Source organism: Canis lupus, chromosome 24, assembly GCF_011100685.1.
Source record: "Canis lupus familiaris isolate Mischka breed German Shepherd chromosome 24, alternate assembly UU_Cfam_GSD_1.0, whole genome shotgun sequence".
NCBI classification, from domain to species: Eukaryota; Metazoa; Chordata; class Mammalia; order Carnivora; family Canidae; genus Canis; species Canis lupus.
This window is the reverse complement of record NC_049245.1, coordinates 26,203,795-26,217,730: the sequence shown is the minus strand read 5'-3', so window position 1 is coordinate 26,217,730 and position 13,936 is coordinate 26,203,795. Positions and strand designations below refer to the sequence as shown.

General features: G+C 37.9%; 1 protein-coding gene across 2 annotated transcripts in view; it reads left to right on the top strand.

Moving 5' to 3' along the window:
- The window catches only part of SAMHD1 (SAM and HD domain containing deoxynucleoside triphosphate triphosphohydrolase 1), a 56,139-nt gene that overhangs the window by 27,429 nt on the left and 14,774 nt on the right, over window positions 1–13,936 (top strand). For both annotated transcript variants that reach the window (XM_038572241.1, XM_038572240.1), the window contains exons 7-11: window positions 5,640–5,795; window positions 7,562–7,662; window positions 7,835–7,943; window positions 8,962–9,053; window positions 10,327–10,442. In XM_038572241.1, the coding sequence (XP_038428169.1) occupies window positions 5,640–5,795; window positions 7,562–7,662; window positions 7,835–7,943; window positions 8,962–9,053; window positions 10,327–10,442 (574 nt within the window). The remainder of the gene's footprint in view (window positions 1–5,639; window positions 5,796–7,561; window positions 7,663–7,834; window positions 7,944–8,961; window positions 9,054–10,326; window positions 10,443–13,936) is intronic.

Sequence of the window (13,936 nt, the reverse complement as noted above, 5' to 3'; positions counted from 1 at the left end):
TGAGAATTCTCTTAGGCCTTTCTCAGTCAATGCCTGCTTCTCTCTCATCACCTTCTGAGTTTTATAAACCTAGGTTTGTTTTTCCTATTCTCAGGTTTAATATGAGTAGAATCCTATCATAGATACTCATTTGTGTCTTGCTTTTATTCACATAACATGATGATTGTGAGACTCATTCATGTTGTGTGCATCACCTGTTGATCCCTGCTTACTGCTTAGGTAGTATTCCATTGCAGGATAAATTGTGATTTGATTATCCTTTTTCCCTTTGATAGAATTTGAGTTGTTTTCGCTTCTTGATTATTACAAATAAGGTTTCTATACACATCACTGTACATGATTTTTGTGGAAAATGTCTTCATTTCTTTTAGTTAAAATGCCTAAGAGTAAAAATGCCAGATCATGTTTACTTTATAAGAAACTCCTAGACCTTTCCCATATTATACCATTTTTCACTTCATCGCCAGTGTGGGAGATTTCCTGTTCCTCAGCCTTGTCAACATTTGTTTTTTTTTTTTTTTTTTTTTTTTTCATTTGGGTTTTTTTAGATTATCCTTTCTAATGAGTGTCAAGTGGTGTTTTGGATGTGTTTTTTTTTTTTTTTTTTTTTTTTTTTTAACATTCTTTAATGTTTGTTGAGTACCATTTCCTATATTTTGTTATTGATATATTTTCTTTTGTTTTTATTGTTGTTGTCTTAAAGATTTTTATTAATTCATGAGAGACACAGAGGCAGAGACACAGGCAGAAGGAGAAGCAGGCTCCCTCTAGGGAACCCAATGTGAGACCCGATCCCAGGACCCCAGGATCACGACCCGAACCAAAGGCAGATGCTCAATCCCTGAGCCACCCAGTTGCCCCTGATATATTTTCTTTTGTGAAGAGTTCTTTCAACATTAGCCCATTTTTAAAAAATCTTATTGTTTGGCTTTTAATTTATTTGAGTAATTACATATGATATAACTATATATAAAAAATAGTATATATAGTAACTATATTTATATGATAAATACATGTGTTGTAAAGATTTTTTTTCTCTGACTTGCCAATTCATTTTTTTTTATTTTTTTAAGATTTATTTATTTGTTTATTCATGGAGACAGAGAGAGAGAGAGAGAGAGAGGCAGAGACACAGGCAGAGGGAGAAGCAGGCTCCATGTTGGGAGCCCAACGTGGGATTTGATCCTGGGTCTCCAGGATCATGCCCTGGACCAAAGGCGGCGCTAAACCTCTGAGCCACCCGGGCTGCCCGCCAATTCATTTTTTTAATGGTGCCTTTGAGAAACAAATTTTAAATTCTGATGGAGTATTCTGATTCTTCAACTAAGATGGGTAGTTCTTCTGTAGTTTTGCTGCCTTGGGGCCTCATGCTAACGGCCATGAAAGAACTGGACTATTGCCCAGTGCTTTTTATCTTCCAAGTGTTAACTTCCTTCTAACATCAGCCTGCTTTTGGTGGCCTGCCAGTACCTTTAGGAAGTTGTCCAGACTTAATAGTTGTTTTCTTCAGCAAGGCTGATCTAAATAGGATCTACTCAGCTATTTGCAAGTCTTTGTATTTGTTTTTTTAAAGTAGGCTCCATGCTCAACACAGGGCTTGAACTCGTAACCCTGAGATTCAAAGTCAGATTCTGTACCAACTGGGCCACCAGGTGCCCCAATTTTCAAGTCTTTATATGTAAAATTTTGACCATTTAGGGGTACCTGGTTGGTGTAGTCATTTAGGTTTCTAACTCTTGGTTTCAGGTCATGATCTCAGGGTCATGGGAACAAGCCTTGAGTGAGTCTCTGTGGGCTGCACTGAGTCAGCTTGAGATTCTCTCTTCCTCTGCCCCTCCTTTCTCTCTCTCTCTCAAGTAAATAAATAAATCTCTGCTCCCCCCCCCCAAATTTGGCCTTTTAGGGGTGCCTGGCTGGCTCAATTGCTAGAGCATGTGGCTCTTGATCTCAAGGTTACAATTTCAAGCCCCACATTGGGTGTGGAGATTACTTAAATGAATAAACTTTTAAAAATAAAAAAAAATTGGCCTTTCACCATCTTTTTTATTTTATTTTATTTATTTTTATTTTTTTCACCATCTTTTTTTAATTTCTTTTTTTTTTTAATTTTTATTTATTTATGATAGTCACACAGACAGAGAGAGAGAGAGAGGCAAAGACATAGGCAGAGGGAGAAGCAGGCTCCATGCACCGGGAGTCCGACGTGGGACTCCATCCCTGGTCTCCAGGATCCCGCCCTGGGCCAAAGGCAGGCGCCAAACCGCTGCGCCACCCAGGGATCCCTCACCATCTTTTTTTAAAGATTTTATTTTTATTTCTTTTTTTTAAATCATTCTTTTTTTTTTTTTTATTCATCCATTCATGAAAGACACACACACACAGAGAGAGAGAGGCAGAGACACAGGCAGAGGGAGAAGCAGGCCCCATGCAGGGAACCTGACGTGGGACCCGATCCTGGGTCTCCAGGATCATGCCCTGGGCCGAAGGCAAACGCTAAACCACTGAGCCACCCGGGCTGCCCTTATTTTTATTTCTTATGGTTTTTTTTAAAAAGATTTATTTATCTATTTTTGAGAGAGAAAGAGAGTGTGCGAGTAAGAGGGAGGGGCAGAGGGAGAGAATCCCCAAACAGATCCCCTGCTGAAAGCAGAGCCTGATGCAGGGTTTGATCCCACAACCCATGAGATAATGACCCAAACCAAAACTAAGAGATGTCTGACTGAGCCCCCCAGGAGCCCCTATTTATTTATTTTTATTCTTTTAAAGATTTATTTTTTTGAGAGAGAAGGCATGTAAGTGGGGGGAAGAACAGAGGGAGAGGGAGAGGGAGAGAAGTAGACTTCCTGCTGAGCATAGAGCCCAACATGGGACTTAGGATTTTGAGCCCCATGTTGGGTGTAGAGATTACTTAAAATAAAAATCTTAAAAAAAAAAGAAACCAATAGTTTTTTTTTCTAAACTGTTTGGAAGTGTGCTCACTTCAGCAGCACATATACTAAACTGGAAGTAAGTTGTAGACCTACTTCTTTATTCCTAAATACTTTAATGAGTATTTCCTAAAAATGAAAATACTCTTTTACATAACTTGATACTTATACATAAGTATTAAGTATCAAAATCAGAAAATTAATATTGATGCTGTACTAGTATCTAATTTATACTTTCTTTCAAATTGCACCAAGTGTCCATATAGAAAAGGAGGAAGAAAACTTTTTTCCCTCCCTGACCCATACATACTACTTAGTGCAGTTTCTCTTTACTCTTCTGTGATCTGGAACAAGTCTTCATCTTTTATGACCTTGTTATTTTTTTTTAAGATTTTATTTATTTATTCATGAAAGATACAGAGAGAGAGAGAGAGAGGCAGGCTCAATGCAGGGAGCCTGACATGGGACTCGATCCTGGGTCTCCAGGATCAGGCCCTGGGCTGAAGGCGGCACTAAACTGCTGAGCCACCTGGGCTGCCCTGACCTTATTTTTGAAGAGTACAGGTGAGTTGTTTCTGGAATGCCCCTCAATTTGTCTGATATTTGCAGTGTTCTGATACACAGTGTCAGACTGTATTTTTGGTAGAACGCCACATTGTATCTTCTTAGTATATCACGTTAGAGGCACATAAAATCTGTTTAACACATTACTGGTGATAATAACTTTGATCACTTGATTGAGGCATTGTTTACCAGATTTCTCCACTATAAACTTTTTTTTTTTTTTTTTTTTTAAGATTTTATTTATTGGGGCAGCCCAGGTGGCTCAGCGGTTTATTGCCTCCTTCGGCCCAGGGCCTGGTCCGGGGGACCCAGGATTGGGTCCCACATCAGGCTCCCTGCATGGTTCCTGCTTCTCCTTCTGCCTGTGTCTGTGCCTCTCTCTTCTCTCTCTCTCTCTCTGTGTCTCTTATGAATAAATAATAATTTTTTAAAAGGATTTTATTTATTCATTGGACAGAGAGCACAAGCACACACTATTTGGGGGAGCCGCAGAGGGAGACTGAGAAGCAACCTCCCCACTGAGTAGGGAGCCTGATGCAGGGCTCCATCCCAGGATCCCGGGATCATGACCTGAGCCAAAAGCAGTCGCCCAATTGACTGAACCACCAAGGTGCCCCTCCACTATAAACGTCAACTGTTTTTCCTCTTTGTAATTTATATGCATCTTGATTCAATTTAAAAAATAGTTATAGGATGACCATCCAGGTTTTATTTTCATTTTCAGTTTTTGGTAAAACCTGTGAGGGCACCGATGTCTTCAGGGGATCATATCGTCTTTACACTTGTGAATGAGCAAACATAGATTAGTAAAAAAAAGGCCAATTTACGATTCTTACCTAAATGTTGATCTCAGAGCTCTAAAACACTTTTGTTTTTACTGGCAAATTTGCAGTCACCTCTTTTCACCACTAGATGGAATTGCTTAAGAATTTTTAACCTTACATGTTTCAAGGCTGATGAAACAATAGAACTGATTTTGTTTTTTGAATTTTACAAAAATTTTAAGTAGGCTTCACACTACTTCAAGTGCAGGGCTTGAACTCATGACCCAAGATTAAGAGTCTTGTGCTCTACCAACTGAGTTAGCCAGGCACCCCAATAGAACTGAATTTCATAGTGATATTCATTAAAGCAGGATTGCACCTGTGTAACTGGGTAATATTCTGTACTGTACTGTGTAGTACCTCTGTACTGTAAAGGATTATATCTCATTAAATATGATATAATGATGAACATAACATGTAAAATGTTTATAGGATAGTAAAATACAGATTTGGCAGGAATTTTTTTGTTTTGTTTTTTTAAGATTTATTTATTTATTTATTCATGAGACACAGAGAGATGCCACATTTATCTTCTTAGTATATCACATCAGAGGCACATAAAATCTGTTTAACACATTGCTGGTGATAATAACTTTGATCAATTGATTCAGGTATTGTTTACAGATTTCTCCACTATAAACTTTTTTTTAGGCAGAGACCTAGACAGAGGGAGAAGCAGGCTCCTCACAAGGGAGTCTGATGCAGCACTCGATCCCCGGACCCAGGATCATGCTCTGAGCTGAAGGCAGATGCTCAACTGCTCAGCCACCTAGGCATACCGATTTGGCAGGTTTTTAAAAATATCTGCAAGGGGCACCTGGGTGGCTCAGTCAATTAGACATCTGACTCCTGATCTCAGCTCAGGTCTTGATCTCAGAGTTTTGAGTTCAAGCCCTGTGTTGGGCTTCACGCTGGAGGTAAGTCTACCTTAAAAAAAAAAAAAATACATATATATATATATATATATATCTGCAAAGAGTAGTTGGAAACTAGATAATTAACATGCAGTGGAAACTTATCTTTGAATTACCTGTAATCAAGAATAATTTGGGGATGCCTAGGTGGCTCAGCGGTTGAGCATCTGCCTTCAGCTCAGGGTGTGATCCTGGATCCACGTATTGAGTCCCATATCAGGCTCCTTGCATGGAGCCTGCTTCTCCCTCTGCCTCTGCCTCTGTCTCTGCTTCTCTCTCTCTCTCTCTCTCTCTCTCTGTATGTGTGTGTCTCATGAATAAGTAAATAAAATCTTTAAAAAAAATGTATTATCTGGGGCCCCTAATGAACTAGAGTCTGTAACAGACCACATTGTATTGATTTTTCCTAGCATGAACAGGGCTCAGTGATGATGTTTGAGCACCTGGTTAATTCTAATGGACTAAAAGCGGTCATGGAACAGTATGGTCTCATCCCTGAAGAAGATATTTGCTTTATCAAGGAACAAATTACAGGACCACTTGAAACACCAATCAAAGATTCTTTGGTAAGTTTGTGTATAACTTAATTTGAATTGACTGTTTCCCATCTTCTCTTTTCTACTTTCCTTCAAAGCTATTTGAAGAGAGATATTTGGTTATCTTAAGGAGACTAAATGACAAAAATATGTTGTATGTTTCTATTGTTTAATGCAAAAAAATGAAAGTCTTATCTATTTTTTAATCTCTTGAGTTCTTTAGAAGTTATGCCTCAAAATACATATGTAAATTTTTTTGATAAATATATATGCAGTACATTCTGTATAGAAGCCTGAAGTACTGTTGTCTAGAAAAAAAAGTTGAATAACTTAAAGGAAAATCTGTTTTTTGTTTTTTTTTTTAGTTGAAAAAAAGTTGAGGAGCACCTGGGTAGCTCAGTAGGTTAAGTGTCTGACTTGATTTCAGCTCAGGTCATGATCTCAGGGTTGTGAGATTGAGCCCCATGCTGGGCTTTGCACTGGGCATGGAGCCTGCTTGGGATTCTCTCTCTCCTCCCTCTGCCTCTCCCCCCCATCCCCCAAATAAAGAAGTAAATCTGAATGTCTGTGTGTGTATATACATATATATGGGGCACCTGGGTGGCTTAGTTGGCTAAGTAAGCATCTGCCTTTGGCTCAGGTCATGATCCCACGGTTCTGAGATCAAGCCCTGAGTGGGGTACCCTGCTCAGTGAGGAGTCTCTGCTTCTCCTTCTGCTTCTCGCCCTGCTTGTGCTCACTCTCTATCTTTCTCAAATAAGTAAAATCTTTAAAAATAATCATAATGAAAAAAAAGTTGAAAAATAATTTCCCTCTGAGTTTTTTGGTCTTTTCCTTGAATATATACAAATCTACTTATATAACGAGCTGTATTTTTTTATTTTTCTTTTTAAGATTTTATTTATTTAAGAGAGAGAGTGTGTGAGTAGGGTGAGGGGCAGAGGGAGAAGCAGACTCCCAGCTGAGCAGGGAGCCTGATGTGGGACTCTATCTGGGGGCTCTGGGATCATGACCTGAGGCTGATGCTTAACTGACTGAGCTACTCAGGTGCCCCAAAGAGCTGAGGGGTTTTTTTGTTTTGTTTTGTTTTAAGATTTTATTTATTTATTTATGAGAGACACAGAGAGAGAGAGGCAGAGATACAGGCAGAGGGGAGAGGAGAGGGCTCCATGCAGAGCCCGATGTGGGACTTGATTCCAGGTCTCCAGGATCAGGCCCTGGGCGAAAGGTGGCGCTAAACCGCTGAGCCACCTGGTCAGCCCCAGAGCTGAGTTTTGAACCAAATATTCTATTTCTAAAATATGGGAGTTTCAAAAATTATGTGAACATTACATTTCATTTAGACTAGATGTATAACTACTTTGAAGGATAATACTATTTTCATGCATGAATTCAAGCATTAGCATACTAGGGACGTTCTTACCAATTCATAATTAGATATTACATCTGAAAGAGACTTTTAAGCCAAGAAAAGAAGACAACTTGTTGATTATGAGAAATGTAACCAGTTAGGATCCTTTTGATGGCACAAGGTTTAGTATTAACAGGATATCACATACCTTAGCATTTCTTTTCCTTTTTCTACTAGTTTAGGAATTAAGTGAAAGAAGGAAAGAGTAGAACCTTCTAAGTTATCTCACATTCCCATTCAAGTATCTGTTTATAATTTTAATTTTAATTTAATTTAATTTAATTTTTTTGTTTATAATTTTTAGATTAACACAGTTGCTTTGCTTTGCTTGTAAATAGGTTTGGTTTGTATCCTAAAACTTTTGGTGAGTTTTCTTGTCTTCCAGTGGCCTTATAAAGGACGTCCCAAAGAGAAAAGCTTCCTTTATGAAATAGTGGCCAATAAAAGAAATGGCATTGATGTGGACAAATGGGATTATTTTGCCAGGTATGCACTGAACACTTCAGAAAAATTGGTTAAAATCCTATATCCTTTAAGTATATATAATTTTTATTTAAATAAATTAAAAAATGAAATCCTAATATATATTTAGTGTTAATATTTAAGGTACAGTTTCCTTGCTGAAAAATTTCATCTCTCTGTTTTGGAATCTTTCTAGGGACTGCCATCATCTTGGAATACAAAATAATTTTGATTACCAGCGCTTTCTTAAATTTGCTCGTGTCTGTGAAGTAGATAATAGGAAGCGTATTTGCACTAGAGATAAGGTGAGCTATGTCAGAGGAACAACACAGAAGGTATAGTTCCTAGTTTGAAGTCTAGAAGTAATCATTTGATAATTTGGAAAACAGAACCTGGTAAATTGTCAATCTTTTTACTTTATGCTTAGCATTTGTAAGTATCTTAAAGTTCTGAAAACTTTTGCTTTGTTAAATAATAAAATTACAACAGACATTTATTAAGTATTGTGTTAGGCATTGTTCTAAGTGTTGTAGAGAGATGAACTCCACCCTCACAACCCTATGAAATAGATACTATTCTTATCCCACTTAACAGGTGAGCAAATAGAAGCACAGAAAAGACATAAATGGCAGAACTGGAGTTTCAGCCCAGAACATTTCACTCAAGTCTCATCCTTAACCATAGTTAGTGATATATCTTAGTGTTTCAAAATAGGTAAAATACTAAACCAGTAGCTGCCTGCTAGATTAGAGTCATTTAACTAAAGAGTAATATGGGACTGTACTATAGAATTCTTTTTTTTGAGACTAAAGAATATAAGAATAATGCCTGATTTCTAGACTTGTTGAGAAAATTAAAAAATACAGTAAATATGCCTAAAACAGAATACCCTACAGTTAAAACAACAGATTTTGATTTACTGAGAAGAAAACTTGCAAACCAATAAATGGTTTTTACTAATCTGCCTAGTAGTTTTTTAATGCTTTCAGGGATTTTAATGAGTTAGCTCCTGGATATACTCTTTTTTTTTTTTTTTTAAAGATTTTATTTATTTATTCATGATAGACACAGAGAGAGAGAGGGAGGCAGAGACACAGGCAGAGGGAGAAGCAGGCTCCATACAGGCAGCCCGACGTGAGACTCAATCCAGGGACTCCAGGATCACGCCCTGGGTGCTTAAACCGCTGAGCCACCCAGGCTGCCCAGGACATACTCTTCTTATCTGTCAGTCACCATCCCTTTTCCTTGTCCTATGTACTTGTCTGCTAACAAGGGTAACATAACCTGATCCTACATTAGTATTTATTTCATGTTTTCCTGCAGGAGGTTGGGAATCTGTATGACATGTTCCATACTCGCAACACTTTGCACCGCAGAGCTTATCAACACAAAGTTGGCAACATCATTGATACAATGTAAGAAATTCAACTGCTATTTCCCTATAAATTTTTCATGATGGTTTGTTAGAGTATTATTCTTGGGTCAGCTTGAGATTTCTAGATTAACTGAAGTGAATTTTAAGTGAATCAATTTAAAATGGGTACCATAAACACAACAAAAACTAGAGTAAATTAAACAACTTAGTTGGAGGAAATGAAAGAGAATCGATAGAAGGGATAGATGAAGGGTGGAAGAGTTGGCTTCAGCTAGACATGAAGAGGCAATGCTGGCATGACTTAGACCTTCCTGTAGGTAATTATTTATTGCCAGATATTAGTAGCAAGGTGAGAAATAGGACGTGAATAATTGACATTCTGAAACTAACGACAAAAATTAGTTTTAATAATTAAGATTAATTATAAGGATTAAGATTAATGTCTGTCCTCACCCTGTTAATTGTTTGTCAAAATTAGTAGAAAAGAGTAAAACCAACAGGAATTTCCCTTTTCTCCAACCCGTGAGAACTATAGCAGAAAAGTTTAGCCAAGTACAGATATAAGTATAGCTGTACGTCTGTATGACTCATTGACCCATAAAGGGTTCTCAAAAAAAAAAAAAGAGTCATTTAATTCCATGTCTCAAAATAGTTGGGTGGTTTTTTTTTTAAGATTTTATTTACTTATTTATTCATGAGAGACACAGAGAGAGAGGCAGAGACATAGGCAGAGGGAGAAACAGGATCCCTGCAGGGAGCCCAGTTTGGGACTCAATCCCCAGACCTCGGGATCGTGACCTTAGCTGAAGGCAGATGCTTAACTGAGGAGCCATTCAGGCATCCCTCAAAATAGTTTTAAATTGAGATGAGCAGACTAGTTAGAATACATTCACCCATTGGTATGAATTCCTTTGATAATAAGTTTTGTTTGTTTTTAATTCAGAGAGCCAGAGACATCTAGGTTCAAAGGCTGGTACTGCTTCTTCCTAACTTGGTTAAATGAAAAGTACTTCATTTCTGCATCTGTAAAATTGAGGCTGATTAGTCTATCTTGTTGGAAAAATTAAATAAGATAATGTATCTAAAGCCCTGCATAATGCCTAGATCACAGTAAACATTGACATGGTAGCTCACAAATCACCATGCACTTATTTATGCACTTATGTATGTTCCCAAAACAGTTGTTTAGATTATCATGTCTCGGGATTTCGCTTCTCTAATGTAGAAAGAAAGATTTCCTTAACTTTAAGTAAGGCATTAAGCAAATACTCAGATTTTCTCAGAAGCATAAGTTTTTATGAAATTATCTTTAGGATTACAGATGCTTTCCTCAAAGCAGACCCCTACATAGAGATTACAGGGGCTGAAGGAAAGAAGTATCACATTTCTACAGCAATTGATGACATGGAAGCCTTCACAAAGCTAACAGGTAAGAGCTAGAAGATAACATAGATGGTCCCTCTCAGATAAAGTGTAAACTATCCCTGGATTGCAGATGGGTTATTTTCCAAACATTCCAATATATTCAGCTTCTCGAGTGATTATAATATACTTTTGGATTTTAGTTTTATCTCTTCTCTGTATTAACAATATAACCTTGATAAAGTTATATTACCTCTCTGACCCTTCGTTTCCTCATTTGTAAAATGGGAGTATTGATATGTCGCCTATAGTTTTGTTGTAGTATTTTTTTTTTTTTTTTAGATTTTTAAAATGTATTTATCCATGAGAGACACAGAGAAAGAGGCAGAGACATAGGTAGAGGGAGAAGCAGGCTCCACGCAGGGAGCCCGATGCAGGACTCGGTCCTGGGTCCCCAGGATCAGGCCCTAGACTGAAGGCGGCACTAAACTGCTGAGCCACCTAGGCTGCCCTTGTTGTAGTATTTAAATGAGACATAACACCTAGTCTAGTACTTGGCACATAAGTAGCCAATATTTACTATTATTTAACTTACAATACAGCTGGACAAATAGGAGACTGGCCCTTTTAACATTTTTGTTGTAAAACACAGGGTACCAGGAACATTTTGTCATACTTCAGCAGAAATGAAACCTGCAGTTTAGGGTAGGAAGGGAGAGATGAAGGTGTTTCTGCTGGTTCTTTCATGTGGGAAAGTGCAGACTGAGCAATAAAGATCGGCAAAGCAAAAGAAGTAGATAAGAAAGTATGTACCAGCTGCAGTTCTTAGTTGCATATCACAAAACTGACTCTGTTTAAAGAAATAGAAAGCAGTCATATAGCTCATAAAATCAGTGGAAAGGTTGGAGATTCTTAAAATGAGCAAAAATAACACAAGCTCAGTGGCTTAATACAGATAAGATCACTTTCCATGAGCTTCCTGTGAAAGGTAGTACTGATGTCCTATCACTGCTTGATTCCGTTGGCAGCACGCTGCCAGAATGAGACCCACAACAGTTCCCTGAAACTGCCTTTGAAGAATCAGTATTTCTCATTTCCAACCATTCGCAAATTGATACTTTTGTAAAACACTAAAAAATGAATTACCAGGAAAATGAAATGAAGTGGGAGAGGGCAGGACATACAAAATACAAGCCCAAATATTTAGTATTGAATTTGATAGACTTAACATATATTTCAACAAATATAATCAAAATAAAAATTTATTTTTTTATTTTTTTATTTTTTTAATTTTTATTTATTTATGATAGGCACACAGTGAGAGAGAGAGAGGCAGAGACATAGGCAGAGGGGAGAAGCAGGCTCCATGCACCGGGAGCCCGAAGTGGGATTCGATCCCGGGTCTCCAGGATCGCGCCCTGGGCCAAAGGCAGGCACCAAACCGCTGCGCCACCCAGGGATCCCTCAAAATAAAAATTTAAATAACAAAAACTGTATGTATTATTCTTTAAAAATATACACGTAGGTAATATAGAATCTCTATTATGCTTGTAACTTTTTAGTCATTTTCCAATCACAAGTAAATAAAAAATTAGAAGTGAAATCGTGAGGGCAGCCCCAGTGGCGCAGTGGTTTAGCGCCGCCTGTGGCCCGGGGCGTGATCCTGGAGACCCAGGATCAAATCCCACGTCGGGCTCCCTGCATGAAACCCGCTTCTCCTTCCGCCTGTGTCTCTGCCTCTCTCTCTGTGAATAAATAAATAAATAATATCTTTAAAAAAAATTAAACGTAACAAAATCTCTTCCTTCTTGTTAATTAATCTAGATTGGATTGAGGACACAGTCACTCACAGGGGATAATGTATATCTAAATTGTTTCTGTGTTTTGTTTTAATAACATCATAATACATACTAGTCTTTCATTGTGTTGATAGGAATGGAAGAAGAGGTTAGTAACAATTTGAGCAAACTGGGGCTATTTTAACTTTTGTTAATAATGAAGCAGGTGATGCTGTGTTTAAAAAGTGATCTTAGGGCAGCCCCGGTGGCGCAGCGGTTTGGCGCCACCTGCAGCCTGGGGTGTGATCCTGGAGACCTAGGATCGAGTCCCACATCGGGCTCCCTGCATGGAGTCTGCTTCTCACTCTCCCTGTGTCTATGAATAAATAAATAAAATCTTAAAAAAAAAATAAAAATAAAAAATAAAAAAATAAAGATTTTTTTAAAAATTAAAAAATAAAAAGTGATCTTAAAAAAAAATCATCCTCAGTCTTCATCAGAAGCCAGTTCTAACAATTTATCCTGTAACATTATATTACATTTCAACTATCTTATGGTGAAAGGAAATGAATTTGGGATCTTATGCACTTTTGGGTTAACTGACAAACCATAAACTATATAGTTTAATATGGTCTTACTAATATGATTACATATAGCTCTTAGTTACCTTGAAGGTTCTATAATGCCCAAACTGGCTTTTACCCTGTTCAATGAGATGAGTCCACTGATAATGCACTTGGATATTAATGTCAAAAATCCCATACAAAATATTAGGTCACATTTTTGTGCTTTATCTGCCAGAGTATGGGAGAACAAGCATATGGACTTTCCAGCTGTCATCATTTGACACAGGGATAATCTTATCTTTCTTGCATACAATTTAGAAAGGTTCTGTGATCCTTACTGGCAGTAACTACATGATCTAGAAGGATTATGGCCATGTGAGCCTTCATTACGTTTGCTGCTTTTCCAAAAGTCAACTTACTTTATCTGAAAGTCTCCAGTTCTTGTATTTTAATTTTTTAGAATGTTTTTTCCACTTACTAGGTGTTGAAAACCTACAATAATGTTGAAAGAATTTTACAGTGAACACTATACTCTTACCACCTAAATTCTAGCATTTATTGAACTTGCTTTATTACTTATCTATCACTTACAATCCTTCTATTTTACTAATCCATCTTAATTTTGATGTGCATGAGCAGGTGAGTGGGGGAGGAAGAGGGAGAGAATCTCCAGCAGATTCCCCACTGGGTGTGGAGCCCATTGTGGGGCTTGGTCCCAGGACCCTGAGATCATGACCTGAGATGAAACCAAGAGTTGGACACTTAACTGAGTGAGTCACCCAGGTGCCCCAATTTTGATGCATTTTAAAGTAAATTGTGGATACCAATACACTTTACCCTAACTCCCTTAGCATGCAGATTAACTAAAGTTCAACAGTTGTTCATAGATATTTTCTTCTGATGTAAAATTCACATACAACTTGTATAGGTGTACAAATTTTATGTAAATTTATACCATTTTGACAAATTCAAGACACAACATTATCTTCTCAGAAAGTTCTGTCATGCTTCTTCCCAGTCAACTTCTACCCCCACCTCACCCCTAGAAAGAACCACAATTTGCCGATTCTAGACTTTTTTTTTTTTAAGTTTATTTATTTTGGGATCCCTGGGTGGCGCAGTGGTTTGGCGCCTGCCTTTGGCCCAGGGCGTGATCCCGGAGAGCCGGGATCGAATCCCACATTGGGCTCCCGGTGCATGAAGCCTGCTTCTCCCTC